This window comes from Eucalyptus grandis, chromosome 4, assembly GCF_016545825.1.
Source record: "Eucalyptus grandis isolate ANBG69807.140 chromosome 4, ASM1654582v1, whole genome shotgun sequence".
NCBI classification, from domain to species: Eukaryota; Viridiplantae; Streptophyta; class Magnoliopsida; order Myrtales; family Myrtaceae; genus Eucalyptus; species Eucalyptus grandis.
The window spans coordinates 26,099,565-26,117,060 of NC_052615.1; the positions used below are offsets into that span (position 1 = coordinate 26,099,565).

The window sequence follows — 17,496 nt, forward strand, 5'->3', positions numbered from 1 at the left end:
TCTATTGAGTTGTTATTTTTATTTTAAAAACTTTCATCCACTTTTTTTCAACCGTCCAAAGTGCCGAAGCCCCAAAATAAAAATAAATAATAAACAAAAGGTAGGGAGAAAATAAAGCGTATCAAAATCTAAGCTATCCAAGGTCCTAGTTAGAAACTCTGCTATGTTGGATCTCTCCTCCATTTTGTAAGATCTTAGAATATATAAGCTACCCATGGTCCTCTAGTTGGATTACGGGGAGAAACCTCAGGAAAGTTTGAAAATTGCGGGAAGGATGTCATATTAAAATAGGACAAAAAAAGAAAAAAGACTTTAATAAAGAGATTCTCTATGTCCTCTTTACATGTTGGGTTTGGGATAAAGCATAAGATGAAAACTTCTTCCGGACCGGGCGGCCCTCTGCATGTCCCCTCAACTTTGGTTTTTATGTTGATATGGAAGTCTTTCTGCTTTCCCACGAGTAAGTGGCGCAATTGGAATGCTCCTTATTAGCCTCTACTTTTCCATATTTATTGATCGTGTGTGCCTGTTTCTCGCCCTGGAATGGCTTGTAGTGAGCCGGATGAATCTACGCGTTTGGCTGCTTTATGTGCTCGACTAGGCCACCTCAATACAGAGCATCAATTGGAAATCTGGGATGACGATCCTTCCCTTGAAATTTTAGAAGAGTGTCGACTCACATTAGTAGATAAAATCTTGTCTAATCGACTATTAACTTGTGCTTTCCAAAGTACTATGAAAAAGGCATGGCGGACCGAACATGTTGAAATATCCCAAAGAGAAATGAACCTATATGTGGCAAAATTTAAATCCTATTCAGACAAAAAGCGGGTCCTCGAGGGAGGCCCCTGGCTGTTTTCAAGCCACCTTGTCATGCCAAAGCCGTGGCAGCCCAATACCCCGTTACACTGTTATGATTTCTCAACCTGTGCTTTCTGGGTACAGATTTTTGGTTTACCTTTAGAATGGACCATAGAACCAATGATCAGAAAAGCAATTCAGGATATAGGACAAGTTGTAAAAGTTAGAATCAAATCTAAAGAAGGGACTATGCTGCGGGCAATAAGAGCTTGAGTTGAATTACATCTCCAAGCACCTCCGAGAATAGGGAAATTGATTAGGCTAGATGGCAAAATTCTACGGCTTGATTTCCGCTATGAGCGCTTATCTCACTTATGTTACTCTTGTGGAAAATTGGGTGATTATGCTATGGCTTGTAAGGATATTTCATATGACAATGCTAGGTTTGAAGGATGGGATAAAATGACTTATGGACAATGGCTTAGGGCTGAGATAAAAGAATGTAGTCCTTACTGGAGTACTTTTTACTCACCACAAACAACTGCCGAGCAGGATGCAGCGAGTGTACTTGAAACGCCTCCATCACAACTTCAGAACCTGCCCCTACTGGAGCTTCCAAGACATGAGGTGGCAGATACCACTAGAAGTCCAGACTCATTGGCAGCTCTCCAGGTCAAGGACACTTCTCAGCGACCTGTTAAAGAAACAACTAGGAACAAGACATCCCTCCACACTGCTCTCGTTCCTGTAGCAGTAATGCAAATGGGAATTTAGAATCCTTCCACAAATACTCATCAATATAAGAAGCTTAAAAGTTCTAGATTGACGTTGAAAGTGGTTGTCACCAAAAAATAGAAGCGACACAGTTCTTATAACACTACAGGTTTAATACTAGAGAACCTAGACAACTCTAACCTTATGGAGACCCCTGTGTTTGTTGCAGGTGAAGTTGGACATTGGGCTTCAGTGGCTGGCCCTCAATAGCCACCACCTCACAAATGAATATGATCTGCTGGAACTGTCAGGGATTGGACAACTCCCTGACAATTCAAGCTTTAAGGGCCATGATGGCCAAGGAGAAGCCCACAATAGTTTTTTTTGTCGAAATCCAAGAATTCTAAGATGACGGTCTGAAGGCTTCAGCGTCGCCTTAACTTTCCTAAATCTTATATTATCAATCCTAGAGGTCTGGCGGGAGGGGTGGCTTTATTTTGGAATAGTCAGGTAATTTTAAATGTGCTCCGCTCAACGCCGGACTATTTGGATATGCTTTATACAGATTTCCAGGATGATCGGACTATGCGTATAACTTGTATTCTTGCTCCATATGTGTATCACAATCGTCAACTATTTTGGGATGAACTTTGGGAGATTAGCTATGTTAACACATTACCTTGGTTATGTGGGGGACTTCAATGAAGTCCTCTATCCATGGGAAAAGATTGAAAGAAACAAGCGATCGCAATAGAATGCTATCCTTTTGAGCCGTTATTAACGATTGTTCTACTATGGAGTTACCGAGTAAGGGCTATAAGTTTACCTAGATGAACAATCGCATGGGTGATGAGCTGGTGAAAGAATATCTAGATCGGGCAATGTGTTCAATGGACCGGTGTGTCTTATTTCCTATTGCTGAAGTGTATGTGTTGCCTGCTATTGGCTTTGACCATAGCCCATTGATTCTCAATTCTTCAGCATCCTACAAAGCCCTGAGGAAATCTTTTACTTTTGAAGTTTTCTAGAATGAAGATGAAGAATGCAGTGAAATAATATTAGTAGCATGGAACTCAGTCAGGGTTAATGGATCCGGCCTAATCTCAAAATTACGGCATGTTTCTGCAGCCCTAACTAAGTGGAGTCGTTCAAAATTCTCCAAAGGTGATCTTAAAATTGCGTATTTATAGCAACAGCTTCGCCAAATTACAAATTGATAGTGCTAGTAAGAAAACTTAGAGGGGGGTGAATAGGTGTTTAAAATAAATCTTGGAAAATATATGCAGAATAAAATAAACTTCAAACAAAACAAAGAGAGTTGGGGAAGAGAATAAAAATACAGGATTTATAGTAGTTCGGCTAATCTAAGCCTATATCCACTTTCCCATGCTAACAGCCTCTTGGCTGGATTCCACTATGCAATTAACAAGAGATTATAACTTTGAGTGCAAACACTTAGTAGATCACACTATCTCACTAAGTCACTCTTTTGGTATTTCTCTCACTATCACAAATGTTTAAGCTCACAAGAGACAAGTGTATAATCAAAGGTCGCTTAAACTTTGGAATTATAAATTCTACGCTCTGTCTCTTACTTGCTCATCGGTCATTCATCTCCTTAAATACTCCTTCACTTCCAAACTAGCCGTTGGACAGTATCTCGAGGATCGTCTTCCTACCCATTGGACAGCTCTGTATCTAGAAGATTTGGTAGCCATTGAGTGACAAAAGTAGAATCCCAAATTGATTACGATCGCCCATACAAATGAATCTTGGTTTCCATAAGTAAAGCTTCTTCGTATAGAAAGTTCTTGTCTTCAAGATCCAATTGTCAATCAATTAGATTGAGTCAATCAAATCAATCTTGATGTAGAATTCAAACCAAATCGCTAGCCATTATATAATTGGTGCTTGTGTTATGTTCTGTCAAATCTAGATGTAAAGTCCTAGAACAATAGACTTTACAATCTGAGTCTGAGTGTAATAGACTTTACAATTTGGGTCTGAACATATTCTACTTATGAACAGACTTAGCTTTTAAGGTCTGGATATAGCCTGAATAAGTTCAGCTTCAACATAGAGTCTATCTTTTGGTTCTTCATTCACGTTCAGTCTGGAATTTGTTAGAGTAAGCAGACTTCTAATGTAGAGCAAACTTTGACACTAAAGTCTGGCAATCTTCGGACTTTGACACAAAAGTCTAGAAGTCTTCAGAATATACTTTAGACATGTGTTACGTTTAGTCTTCTGGCCGTCTTCAGACTTTGACAATATCCTTTACATGTTTTATCATATGCATGGTCTATTACTTAACCATTAAACACGTTAGTAGCCTTTGATTTATTTTGTCATCTTCAAAACATCATAAGGGATTTCCTTAACACAAATCAGTAGCATGCACATCATAATAGAGAGGATGTTACTAAGCTCAAAGAGGAAATAAGCTAGATTTGGAAGCAAGAAGAGCAATACTGGGCCATGTGATCTAGAATCCAATGGTTAAGGTGAGGCGATAAAAACACAATATTTTTTCATGCGACTACTCTTCGAGGAGGCAAAATAATCGCATTACCATGCTTCAAGATGATAGCCATCAATGGATCCAAGATCCTACTACTTTACAAGTAATGACATGCAATTTCTTTGCTAACTTATATACTACGGTGGGTCATCTAAATTAGAATCCCATCATTCAATAATGCCAACAGGTGGTTACTAGCGAAATGAACAATGCTTTACTGGAAGAGGTTAATCTAGAAGAAATTCATCGGGCTACTTTTCATATGGGGTCCAATAAGGCCCCAGGCCCTGATGGTTTCAATGGAATATTTTATCAATCTCATTGGGAGGTAATCAAAGACGATCTTGTTCTTCTACTTAAAAAAAAAAAAAAAATTGGACAGGACAGATGCCAACTATTCTGAACCGCACTATTCTAGCTTTGATTCCCAAGACTCCTCATCTAGAAAGACTAGAGCAATATAGATCAATTAGTCTCTGTATTTTGCATACAAAGTCATTTCGATGGTGATTGCCAACCGTCTCAAACCTTGGTTACCCAAGCTAATATCTATGGAACAAACTGCCTTTGTCAATGGCCGATAGATCCAAGACAACATCTTAATCTTTCAAGAAGTTCTTCATCAATTTAAAACACGAAGGGGGACAACAAAATTGTATGCAATTCTCAAGACCGACATGCAGAAGGCATATGACAGAGTTGAATGGGATTTTCTTCGGGATTATCTTCTATAAGTGGGCTTCCATCCAGTGTGGGTACAATGGATAATGCAATGCATCACAACTACATCTTATAGTATCAGGTTTAATGGGGAGCTACTTCCTTATATCTATCCCACATGTGGCCTAAGACAAGGTGACCCTCTATCACCATATATATTCATTCTGGTTGCTAATGTTCTGTCAATATAGATCAGCCAAGCAGTAACTATGAGACAAATAAAGGGTATAAAATTGAATAGATGGTGTCCTACCCTTTCCCACATATTTTTTGCTGATGATGCAATCTTTCTCCTCGATGGTAGCATTCGTGAGTGTCAAAACCTTGCTAACATTTTAAATCAGTATTGTGTAGCTATGGGCCAAGCTTTAAATTGCAACAAATCAGGGATTATTTTCAGCCGGCATTACCCAATAAGCCGACAGGAAAATATTTCTCTAGAGCTACGAATTCCTATGCTTCAAAGATCTAGCAACTATCTGGGTATCCCCTCTGACTGGGGTCGGTCTAAGAAGGACATGTTTTCGTGGATTCTAGCGCGCGTTCACTCTAAATTAGAAGGATGGAAAGGAAAGCTCATTTCCAAGGGAGGTAAGGAAACTCTTATCAAGTCTGTCATTCAGGCGATCCCGCAATATGCTATGTCGGTTTTCAAGTTACCCTTATCGCTGTGTAAATCTATAGAGAAGAGCATTGCAAGATTTTGGTGGAAAAATGATATGCATAGGGCAGGAATACATTGGAAGAACTAGGATGCACTCAGAGACAAGTAAGGATCAAGGCGGAGGCTTGGCTTTCGGGATCTCATCGATTTTAATAAAGCCATGCTCGGCAAGCAAGCATGGCGCTTACTTCAACAACCTCAAGCTTTATGAGTTCAACTACTTAAAGGTTTGTATTTTCATACCACAGAATTCAAATTAGCAACTAAAGGAATTCGACCATCATGGGTTTGGCAAAGTATACTTACAGGTAGGGATGCTATTCTCCCATACACTAGATGGTCGGTTGGCAATGGGAGGCAAATTAGTATCCGAGAGGATCCATGGTTACAAAGTGGCATTCTAGGTGGTCCTGCTAATCAAGAGGACCCGAAGCTAGTGGCTGATCTAATGGATACTACCCAAAATAACTAGAATGTACCTTTGCTTTATTGCTTTCTAGACGAGCAGACTGTTTAAGAAATTCTAACCATCCTAGTTAAACCTCTCTACGTAGAAGATAAACTAATCTGGCCAGCTACAAAGGATGGTACACACATAGTAAAGAGCAACTATCGAATTTTAACAGCCATCTCAAGCCACGACAACAATCATATGCCATCTACCTCTTATCAGATACCTAGAAATCTATGCGCAAAATCTGGTCAATGCGAACGGCCCCCAAAATAAGGACCTTTCTTTGGTTGATTTGTTAAAATGCAGTAGCATCCCGAGATAATTTATTCCGTCAACATATTACTCCCGATCCCTACATCAACTATGCAACTAGCAACTTTACCAAAAAAAAAAAAAAAAACTATGCAACCAGAAAAATCCAGAAACATTAGAACATCTACTCCTACTTTTCTCTTGGACTCAACCTATATGGACTCATCCAGAGATCAATGTTCATATTCAGCCTCATCACCTCCATTGACTAGATGCTTGGTTCGCAACAAAACTAGTTTCGACAGCCAACTCACCTTCGTTAGAAGTCCTTGCCAATGTTTGCTAGCAAATCTGGAAAATGAGGAATGCCTACATCTTCCGCAATCAATGGTGAACCCTTGCGGTAGAGGCTGCTTTGACTAAGACTCGCCTTCACCAGATCGCATCCCCTTCATCTGCGAGACAAGCTAATGTAAATTTGAATCCCGCTCATCTCTAGAGACCACCTGATCCTGGTACCTTAAAGTGTAACATTGACGCCTCATTTCAACCAGAAAGTACAGAAGGAGCGATGGCTGCAGTATTTTGAGATCATCAAGGCAGACTCACCGAGATCTACACCAGTAGATTCCCAGCCACCTCAGCTTTGCTGGCGGAGTTCTAGGCCTTCTCCTTCGCGATCCACCACTTGATAAAGCAAGGTATGCATCACGCAAGGCTTGTGATCAAATCGGACTGTAAAAATGTAGTCGACGCCATAACAGGGCCACCATGGGAACTTCGTCATTTGCTTGCGGAAGCTGCCGAATTGCTATCTCTTTTCCCTAATCTCATAGTTCGGTGGTGTCCAAGAGAAGCCAATGGAGTTGCCAACTGGGCCGCAAAGGCCCAACGAGTTGAAAATTGGGCCCAAAATTGGAATATTTTCCCTCCTTATATTTTGATGAATCTGGTGTATGTTGATGCCCTTGTGGTAGGTTGTAAATCGACTTTTCTCTGAATATTTTGTTTCCTTTGACCAAAAAATAAAAATAAAAATAAAGAGATTCTCTAATCCTAAGAAAACGGTAAGAATACCATTAGGTGTCGGCGAAAGACAACAAAAACATGAAAGATGTACACGATAAAAGTAAATTAGTGACCAGTGCGCTTAATGTAAATCTACACAAAGCAATGAAAATCGCGGACATACAGAAAATAATGTAGAATACTCACGATAAAACACTCAAAAAGAGTCCAAGGTGTTTTTTGCCTAACAAATCAGAAGCTGCTTCAAAGATAAGTCAATAGAATAGATAATTCTCATAATGGTAATGGATAGTGCTTTCAATAATTTTTGTGAGCACATATTTTATTTTGATGAAAATTGGGAAGTCAATAGAATAAGTTACGATAAATCAAATGTAGCAACCATTAAAATGATGAGTATATTCGTCGGATAGTGTTATCTCTTCCATCCCACATGAAATTGAACCGTTTCTTCTCTCACAAGATTTGGATTGGTATCTTCCATCTGAAACGGTTACAACGCAGTCAATAGAAAGAAGTCTTGTTACTTGTTAGGGATTGGACTGAAAAAATTTAAGAAAGTCAGGGAAATTTTAGAATTTCTTACTCACATCAAGGACCACTTCAGAAAAGACCATTTCTAGAACAAAGCAAGAAATTTCGAAAAAATAATCCTGATTTAAATCCATTAGTGGTTATAATACAATAAATTTGTCTTAAGTATATGGATTCAAGGACTTTTAAAGTTTATTGGAAAGTTTAAGATAAACCTATTCAAGAAGGCATGGCTTAGGAATTTTTCATTGGTTTTCTCAAATTGTTTTGGCGTAACTACTATCTTGACTCTTTTATTTATGAGGGAATGCTTATGAAAAAAGGATCGATTTCTCATTCCGAAAATGCAGAAATTGGTATCTTATGGCAAAATTGGAAGAAAAAGAATCATATTGCAATTTTGTTTGATCAACAGAAAGTAATTGATCGTGTATTTTTTTTTCGGAGAGAATCCAATAGGGTATTTCTACATCACAATAAGCTTGTGTTGATAGAGTAGCTTTGACGCCAGGGTTTTCCGGCGCTGATGGATCGATGGAGCGCTACTCTGAAGGTCCCGATCCACGCCAAGGGCGCCGCCCGCTGCCGAGTCGCCGTATCTCTCCGCCTCTCGCCGTCTTCCGAGACCTTACTCGTACGCCCCCCCGCCCCTCTGCTCGCCCCACTGCAAAACCCTAATCGCACTCTTGATTGATTCGCGCTTCGCCGTCATGGGGACAGGCGCCGTCGGCCAATGCCGTCTTCTTCAATGGGGATCGAGTCGGAGGGACCGGGAACCCCCTCGTGGAGAGGCTGTCGGACCCGCAGGCGATAGCCGACGTTCTCGTCTCGAAGTTCGGCGGCGCCGTCAACGCGTGGGTCGTCGAGGCTTCCACCTTCAACGGGCCCTTTGCCGTCTATAAGGAGTTCGTCCCTTCGGCGAACAAGTATGGGGAGCCGAGATCGTATGGCCACGTCGGGTTCCCTGCTTCTTCGTCGACCGTCTCGCTGTTGTCGAATTGCCTTGAGGAGGTGAAGTCATTCCTGGTGCTTGTGCTCTTTGGAGCGTACTGCTGAAAAGTTGTGTCGTTTGCTGATGGCTTTTTGAAGCAATTTTGTGCATTTGTTTGATGTGGTGTGTTTCTGTGAATCTTGTCATAGGGAATGTGATATGGGAGGATCCAGTTGCTTGCTAGGATCTTTCTTTGGTTTTACATGATTCCAAGGGGGTTTACAAGTTACAAAGAAAAATTGGAAAATCACACCAGAAAAAAAGAATAAGATAAGGTAAAATTACCCAAAAGTAAGGAAGATGACCGTACCACGAAATTGGGAAGAAATACTAATTTGCAGAGAAAATCGCTGCTGTGTATGGGACGTGGAGTCATATGATATGGGTTCTCTGCTACATGCTCTCGCTCGTTGTCATAGTATATTATCTGTTACTTCCTTGAGTGGTCTGTTGCTGATTGAGCACATGAGGAGCATGATGGATATATAAAGCATCATGAGAAATGGTGCCTGTCACTAAATTTCCTTTTTAGGCAGGTCAACACCTGAATTTGGAAATGTATACGGCATGATAGAGTGTGAGCACCAAGTAGAAAAAATGCTTGAAGAAATAGCCTGGAAAGAAGTATTTGGGGAAACAAACAAGAAGGAATGAAATCGGTGACAATTAGAAGCGTACTTATTTTGCGATTTAAGAATATGACCTCTCCTTTTAGCCATTTAAGATCTCATGTGTTTGGTCTTTTGAAACTCGAAAGTCATCTCTGGTATGATGGTTTCTCATGCTAATTAGTTGGGCTTTTCAGGCGAAGAATGTTCTTTCAAGGAAAAAGAATCTTGTCTCCACAAGCTTATTACCACCGCAAGGGCATCCACCGAAAACTGTCATCCTCGGTTTTAGCAAAGGTGGCACTGTGCTTAACCAGCTTGTGACTGAGCTCAGCCATTTCGAACCTTCATCTTCTGGACATCCATCTTCTGCTGGACAAGAGCTATTGGGTCATGAAGCCCCTGATATTCAGGTGGGGACTCAAATTTTACCTACTACGAAAGAAAGATTTCTGAACAGCATCCAAGAAATCCATTACGTTGACGTCGGCCTAAATTCCTCTGGCGCATACATCACCGATCCAAATGTGATTGGCAGACTCTCCCAACGGTTTGTACAACGAGCTCAGGCATTGCGATTCGTCCTTCATGGAACTCCTAGGCAATGGTGTGACCATAATCGCATTTGGATTCGCCGTGAGAAGGATAGACTGCTGCACCTGCTTGAATCTGAACCTCAGAAGGCCGGAGGCAAAATACAGGTAGCAGAGAAGTTTTATTTTGCTGACAGGCCTCCAGATCTAGAGATGCATTTTGCGATAATTGAAAATTTGGATGTGAGCATCTAACTTACAAATGTTACGGAATAGTATCATGACTTGTACAGTGTTGTGTTTAGACAGAGTTGAGAGCTGCTTGTTTGTGCCTGTTCACTACACTTTAGCCAGTTATTCTTACTCTTGTTGCCCCTTCACAGACACATAGTTTTTACTTGGCCAAAAATAAAGAGTAATTCAGAGTATGTGTAAGGACTGCCTCAGTGTAATGAAAAATTGTCAGAGCATGTATAAGGACTACCTCAGTGTAATGAAAAATGAAACAGTCTCATCTTTAAGGTCATCTATTTAGGTTTCAGCGCATGTATTTCCTGATCCATGGGATAGGAGCCCTGGACTTACATTCAAGATTGAGTTACATGTCAAAGGATAAAGTAAAACGGTAATGGAATGTCCCCTCTCTGGCGGGAAAAACTTTTCCCTTCCTTACAGTCGAGCTTGAAACTATCCTCTCTCCTCGAGATAAATTTGTATGTTTGGTCACAAAGCTATTCCTTACTGGAGGTTCAGTGATCACTCCTTTTTCAACTTATCAGACACTTTAGTTTCTCAATCCTTCACTGATAATCAAATAACAACTACAGATATATATATATATATATATATATATATATATATATATATATATATATATATATATATATATATATATATAAAGGTGTTATTACCCATGGGTTTCTTTGACTAACGAGAAGCAACGACTGCACTAAAAGATGGCCCCTGGCATTTTCTGTCTATTGGAGCACAAAATGTAGCTTTGACTGACAAATCACAGCAGCTATATGAACTGCACTGAATGTTGGTAGACATCTGACGGTTCAATAAATTAATGATGTGCTTACAGCAAGTGATTTTTTTTTTTAAATGTAATAATAACTTAGGGCTAACACAAACCATTATCCAATATAGTAACCAACAATAACAACGTTTAACCTAATAACCAATAATGAGAGCCAAGGCAAACTGACTGCTCACTTTAAGCCAAGTACATGCTTGTGCGGATCGGGGCTTGATTAGTGATGGTTTCAGTTATCATCACCGCACTCGTCATGACATGATAATACTAAGTATCACCAAGTAGGATTACAATCGGTTCGTGAGGTTTCCATCGCAACTTTTCTAAATATAGATCCGCCGTGTTCAATCTGAAATTGATTAATGCAGTGCAACAATCTCAGGGGGAAATATAAATAAAGAGGTAAAAAGAGGTTAATTACGTTCAGGTTTCAGATTTGGTAATTCCAGGTGCGGAAAAACCGGAAATTTGGTTGATAATTTTGCCCTTAGTGAAAGTTTAGCCGACATCATGTGGCTGGAGATCGAAGTAAAAAATTGGCTGGAGTCAAAGTCGGGGATGATTGCAACGAATAAGCGGGCGCTTCTTGGTTCCCGTATGAAATATATATGTCCACGTCCCGTTTGCTAAAATTACTGGCTTCGACTTGTTATTGATTCCGATTATGAGTAATTTATGGACTTTAAAGTTAATTTACGGTATATAAGATAATTTTGCATTTATAAATATTTACAAACCAGAAGGTAATTTACAACGTTGAAACTAATTTTATGAACATTATTTTGTTAGTAATTTTCCGAGAATGCAAGCTCAGTAGGGATATCGCGCTTTGAGCCGATGCCCAGCCCATTGAAAAGATCATACTATGTTTCAACTGAAGTACAATTACGATCATTAAAAATCAGCACTCGCTCCATTTATTTATTACAAGGTAAGATGAATTCCTATAACACACTTTGTCTTAAGAAATGTTACTACTTTGAAGGTAAATTACTCATTTTAAAGATTATAGAAGTAATCCACTCTCTTGCATGAGATGAATACTACAATAATAAGTAAATTATGATAAAAAATTGCCAACCTTTGGAAAAGGAATTTACCATCTCACAAGAAAACATTTACAATCAAAAGGAAATTACAAAATGATGACCTTCACTACATAGTTATACTTAACTTACTTCTTAGGAAAATATACGATAAATAATTTCGATAGGAAATTGCAATGAGGCATTTATTTTGTTATACTGTAATTTTGCTTTTTTTTTTAAAAAAATTATTGATCATACTCTATTTTTATTCTAATTTTCTCACTTTCGATTTTTGTAAATGCATAATTTTTGTAGGGTATGGAGTCGACATCCATTTCGAAATTAAATCATCCTCATCCCACATGAGTTTATCCAAATTTTTAGTAAAGCCATCTTTCTAGATTTGCTTGATGATCCCTGGAGTATGATCAGCTTGGCTAGTCTTTGACCTTTTCAATCTTATATTTCTTTTTGTGATGAGCAAAATGGAAATCATGTCTCATAATATACATATTGATATCATTCGAACCCTAAAAAGTGGGCACTGGAGCAAATCCAGTGATTACGTAATTTTGCTTAAATAGACGAAATTGATAGTTCTTTTTGTGTCGGTCGATGCTTACTTCGACGAGTCCGCGAGTAAGTTGTCCATGGAGCAGTCGAAATCCGTCGTCTGGACTCCCCTGGAACGGAGATGTCTCTACCTCCTTCAACGGACCAGGAACTCTCGACCCGCTCTCCTCCAGATCCACGCCTTCATGCTTCGCCACGCTTTCGACCTCAACGTCAACCTCCTCACCAAGCTCGTCGCCAGCTGCGCCTCCGTCGCCTCCGGCTCCGACCCGCTCGCGGGATTACGCCATGCTCGCCTCCTGTTCGACAAAAGTCCCCACAGAGACGACGGGTTCCTCTGCAACGCCGTGATCAGAGCCCACGTGGGTCTGCGCCAGTTTGACGAGGCTCTTGTTCTTTACCGTGATCTCCGGTGGAGCACCGGCTTTTCGCCCGATAACTTCACGTTCACCGCGCTGGCGAAGTGTGGCTCGCTGGCTACGTCCTGTTGGGAAGGGCTGCAGGTGCAGAGCCATGTTGTTAAGATGGGGTTTTGGTCGGACTTGTATGTGTCCACGGCGTTTGTGGATTTGTATGCGAAATGGGGAGCGTGGAAGCTGCGAGGATGTTGTTTGACGACATGAGCGTGAGGAGTCTGGTCTCGTGGACAGCTCTGATAGGTGGTTATGCGAGGAGAGGGGATATGGGGAATGCAATGAAGTTGTTTGAGGAAATGCCTGAGAAGGACTCTGCAGCATATAACTTAATGATTGATGGCTATGTTAAGTTGGGAGATATGGACCCAGCCAAGGATTTGTTTAATGAAATGCCAGAGAGGAATGTGGTTTCTTGGACTACAATGATTAATGGGTATTGCAATGTTGGTGACGTAAAATCTGCTCGCTCACTCTTCAATGCCATGCCAGAAAGAATCTGTATTCTTGGAACGTCATAATTAATGGATATTGCCAAAATAAACAGCCCCATGAAGCTTTGAGACTGTTTTCTGAGATGCAGTCAACTGCATTGGTTGAGCCTGATGAAGTCACTCTTGTATGCGTTCTTCCAGCTATAGCTGATCTGGGTGCTCTAGATTTAGGCTATCAGGTTTACCATATTGCACAGAAAAAGAAGCTTGACCGAGCAAGCAATGTGGGCACGGCACTTGTGGATATGTTTGCTAAATGTGGTGAGATTAGTAAAGCCAAAAGTGTGTTTAATATGTTGCACGAAAGACAGGTAGCTTCTTGGAATGCTTTGATAAATGGGCTTGCAGTCAATGGGTATGGCAAAGAAGCATTGGAAATATTCCTGGAGATGCAACAGCATGGGGTTCCACCGAATGATATAACCATGATTGGTGTTCTATCTGCATGTAATCACACTGGTTTCGTGAAGGAAGGGAAGAAGTGGTTTAAAGCAATGGATGAGTTTGGGCTTGCCCCTCAGATTGAGCACTACGGTTGTATGGTAGATCTATTAGGTAGAGCAGGATATTTAGAAGAGGCTGAAATAATAATAGATAGCATGCCCTATGAGCCTAATGCAATAATATTGAGCTCTTTCTTATTTGCTTGTGGATACTTCAAGGACGTGGTAAGAGCGGAGAGACTTATAAGCAGAACAGTAAATATGGAGCCTCAGAATGATGGGAACTACATTATGTTGAGAAACCTATATGCAGCAGAGAAGAGATGGACTGATGCAGAGGAGATTAAGAGGTTAATGAGTACAAATGGAGCAAATAAGGAAACAGGTTGCAGTATTATTGAGATCGATGGGAGAATGAGTGAGTTTTTGGCTGGAAACAGATTGCACCCCATTATGAGATTATTCATTCGACATTGGGTCAATTATTTAAGCATATGAGGGGACAAGTCATCGACCAAGCACCATGTTGATGGCAATGCTCTGTGTGGAATGATTAAAGGGGTTACACATGGCACTTCATCTCAAATTCAACAGTGGAAAGAATTTCCACTCCTCATGGTTGAGTCTCTCCAGTGGCTTTGGTGATAAAACTACATTAGTCAGTCTGTCAAGGTAAGTATTGAACGTGGCTTTCTTTACCCTCCTCTCTTAGGTAAGGTACCCAACTAGGCAGACAAACCAATTGCCTTTCCCCTTGCGATTACTCTAAGGGCAGCTCTTACTGCTATAGTTTGTGTCTTTTTATTCAATGAGAACCATCAATTATACTTTCTGCAAAATATAACAATCTTTAATGCAGTTAACAGATCTGGACAGAATTAGGCTGTGCTATGCTGTCTACTGATTTCTGTCCAGATTTATTTTGAGGGTATATTGAGATTTGATCCCTTTTATTGGCTTTTTCTAAACACCATGCCTAACGAAAGGGCCTTTTCCATAAGTGCCGCAATTTTGATCGTCAGTGTTGCTTAGTCATAGCAGTCCAACGGTACTGATGTTGTGTATTTGCTGCTAAATTATTGTTGGACATAGTAATAGACGAAAGATCATGAATTTTAGGCCTATGGAAGCTTCTGTGGTCTTTGGTTCTACTGGGCGATATATTGTTACTTAACGTCATCATTTTTCCTTTACGGACTCATTTGTCAAACATATATATTCCACCTTTGCCAGATTACTGGAGCACCATGCAAAAATCTTTACTCTGGTTAAAGGCCCTCAAGTCATGGACAAAAGATGAAGCTTGAAGCGGGGTCTGAGTTCCCTGTGGTGAGTGGTACCTGTTTTTATCAACTTGTCTGCAAGTTTTCTTGACCATTTGCCATGCAAAAGAAAGGAATGAATAACTATTTACTTGAGGTACACGATGAAATATCTCATGTGATGCCTTTACATATTAATTTTACAAGCAGTAGTTGATCCATTTTCTGCAATTTTATAAGGGGTTGGAATGGTACTGCAGAGTAATTACGCTCATTGAAGTGCAGCCATTTTGGTCATTGCATATTCTTAGAGTTTATTGACCAGAAATTATGGTATTGTTGCTAGGAGGCGTGTTTTGATCAAAAAGAAGGTAAGCACCTTAGTGAGGGGGGCCTTAATATTGCATAATCTCAGACAAGCACATCTATCTGGATTAGAAGCTGGTTTTTACACATAATACATGTTCTTACACACACACATGCACACATACACATTGTTGATCTAGATGTTGGATCTTGATTGACACCATGAGGAATAATGATATTTCCTCACCTGCAGTTCAACATAAGTGGAGATGATAAATTGTCACCATTACCATTGTAGTCATAGTCTTGTTCATGATAACTTTCTATTTTTGCTGTAATATTTGATCATATTGAGAATCACGTCCATGTTTTTATAATGGCTCATCTAAACATAGGAAAGAAAGTCAATTTTGCATCCTATAATCTGCATTTAGAATATCACGTTGGCTGACCCCACCTAGTGCGTAAAAGCTTTGTTGTTTGTTTTGGGTCGTATTTAGAATATCTATTTAGTTCTCCAACTTATAAAGGTTACATACTTTATATTGATGGCCTGGCTAAGTCAAGATGTGAGCTATGACAGGTCAGATGGTTATGGCTGGATTTTACTTGATATACTCATGATTCTAACCGATACCATCTTTAATTTCTTATCTTTATAGATACTTGAATTTTTGATATACTTGATGAAGAGAATGCAGTACATAAGAGAACTGATGAGAGGGTTTGTTGAAGACATTTCCAGATGGTGAAAAACAATGGAGCAAATAAAAGCCAAGTCATCAACTTGAATGGCATTGTGGGAGGGAGCAATATATCATGCGCTTGGAAGAATATAATCACTCTGTCAGAAGGTGGGAGTTGATCAGTGTTTCTTGTGCGCATGTCGCCTTTCTACAATTGCATGCGATGGACATGATTCAAACATGTTGGGTTGTCACAATAAAGGTTAGCATTTAAAAGTGTGTGAACCAAATCATTAGTCCAATGATAGGCAAGCATTGGCGTATAAAACCAGTGTTCAATCTGCTTCAGTTTTTGAAGATGAGCCCACATGGTAGGCCAAAAACCCAGGAGAAGCCAGATGTATCAAGAACTAGTTCGAAGAAACCACAGAAGCTGTACGTGAAAGCACAGAGGGCTTTAGGGTGTGGATTTTGCTCACGACCTGAGCATAACTGAGGACTTTCGAACTGAGGACACTATTTGAGTGATGGCAGATCAAAGCCACGCAGGATGGAGTCGGTTACAGCCTGATTCCCAGTTTGTCGGGATGGTGCGGGTAATTAATCAAGGCCTACAGTGAAGGCAATCCAGTCCCATTAGCAGACTAATTTGAGCAGGTTCAGAGTCAGGTTCAAAGTATTATATGAAAAGATAAGATGGAAGCAAAGTTAAATCACCATTGCTTTACAGCAGAGACTGGATACGGTTGAAAACCCTGGATGAAGCTGGGAAAGTGAAATTCGTGAACGTTTCAGGCACATTTCCACTTCTCTCTGGGTGAGATGCAAAAGTACATGGACTTGGAGGATGAAGCTTCGACAGAGAATGTGGCAACAGAAGCGGATTGTCATAGTTGGACCGCATGGATTCAGAATTTGTATTGAAGAATGGTTTCATATAATTCTAGAATTTTTTTCTTTATTCTAGTTTCAATTTAACTCGATTTTAGCCCTTGTTATTGTTCTTCTACTGTCTTTTATTCTCCAATTACGTCAAAATATGAAAAAAAGAAAAATGGATCTGGAGAAATAAAAATCGTGTCGAAAGACATTTGAGCACGATCATTTCCAACCAATGGAAAATGATACAGAAGCATAATATTGTTTTTTAGGCGTCATCTTTTTCAGTTGGTTCTTCATCATATTATCAAATTAATAAATGGTCGTGAGTAGTTAGTAATGTGATTTTTTATGAGCTCTAATGGTTGAGATTAGCAATAGATCTTCAGGTCTCTTCGTCAATAATTTTGGTAGCTCAATAGGCCACGTTGGTTTCTATAAATCATAGGATATCTATAACTAATCAAGCTTCCATTCTCCTCAAATCTAGCTTTGCATTTGACTTCTTTTTTATTTTATTTTAGTTTTGCTCTCTTTTATTTCTCCGACTAT

General features: G+C 39.9%; 2 protein-coding genes and 1 non-coding gene across 3 annotated transcripts; all 3 read left to right on the forward strand.

Moving 5' to 3' along the window:
- Positions 1-8,215: 8,215 nt before the first annotated feature.
- On the forward strand, positions 8,216-10,347 carry LOC104441533 (UPF0565 protein C2orf69 homolog). Its single transcript, XM_039310847.1, has 3 exons — positions 8,216-8,323; positions 8,401-8,700; positions 9,486-10,347. Exons 1-3 carry the CDS (start codon positions 8,216-8,218, stop codon positions 10,074-10,076), a joined length of 999 nt encoding a protein of 332 aa, XP_039166781.1. The 3' UTR covers positions 10,077-10,347.
- Positions 10,348-12,440: 2,093 nt separating this feature from the next.
- On the forward strand, positions 12,441-14,255 carry LOC120286231 (pentatricopeptide repeat-containing protein At2g44880-like; the record flags this gene model as incomplete). The annotated part of the gene is given in 3 exon segments (XM_039311206.1): positions 12,441-13,046; positions 13,049-13,366; positions 13,369-14,255. Coding segments are annotated over 3 exon segments (1,713 nt in total), but the record flags the coding sequence as incomplete, so codon positions are not given.
- Positions 14,256-16,158: 1,903 nt separating this feature from the next.
- On the forward strand, positions 16,159-17,048 carry LOC104443014. Its single transcript, XR_005550455.1, has 2 exons — positions 16,159-16,327; positions 16,415-17,048. It is a non-coding gene; the product is annotated as an uncharacterized LOC104443014 (transcript).
- Positions 17,049-17,496: the final 448 nt, after the last annotated feature.

What these genes read in the sequence shown, in the direction of transcription:
- LOC104441533 (XM_039310847.1), top strand. Translation starts at nt 8,216, where the DNA reads ATGGATCGATGGAGCGCTACTCTGAAGGTCCCGATCCACGCCAAGGGC. An exon ending in CGTCTTCCGAGACCTTACTC is followed by an intron (nt 8,324 to 8,400) that starts GTACGCCCCCCC and finishes GCTTCGCCGTCA; the next exon opens with TGGGGACAGGCGCCGTCGGC. An exon ending in TGTCGAATTGCCTTGAGGAG is followed by an intron (nt 8,701 to 9,485) that starts GTGAAGTCATTC and finishes TGGGCTTTTCAG; the next exon opens with GCGAAGAATGTTCTTTCAAG.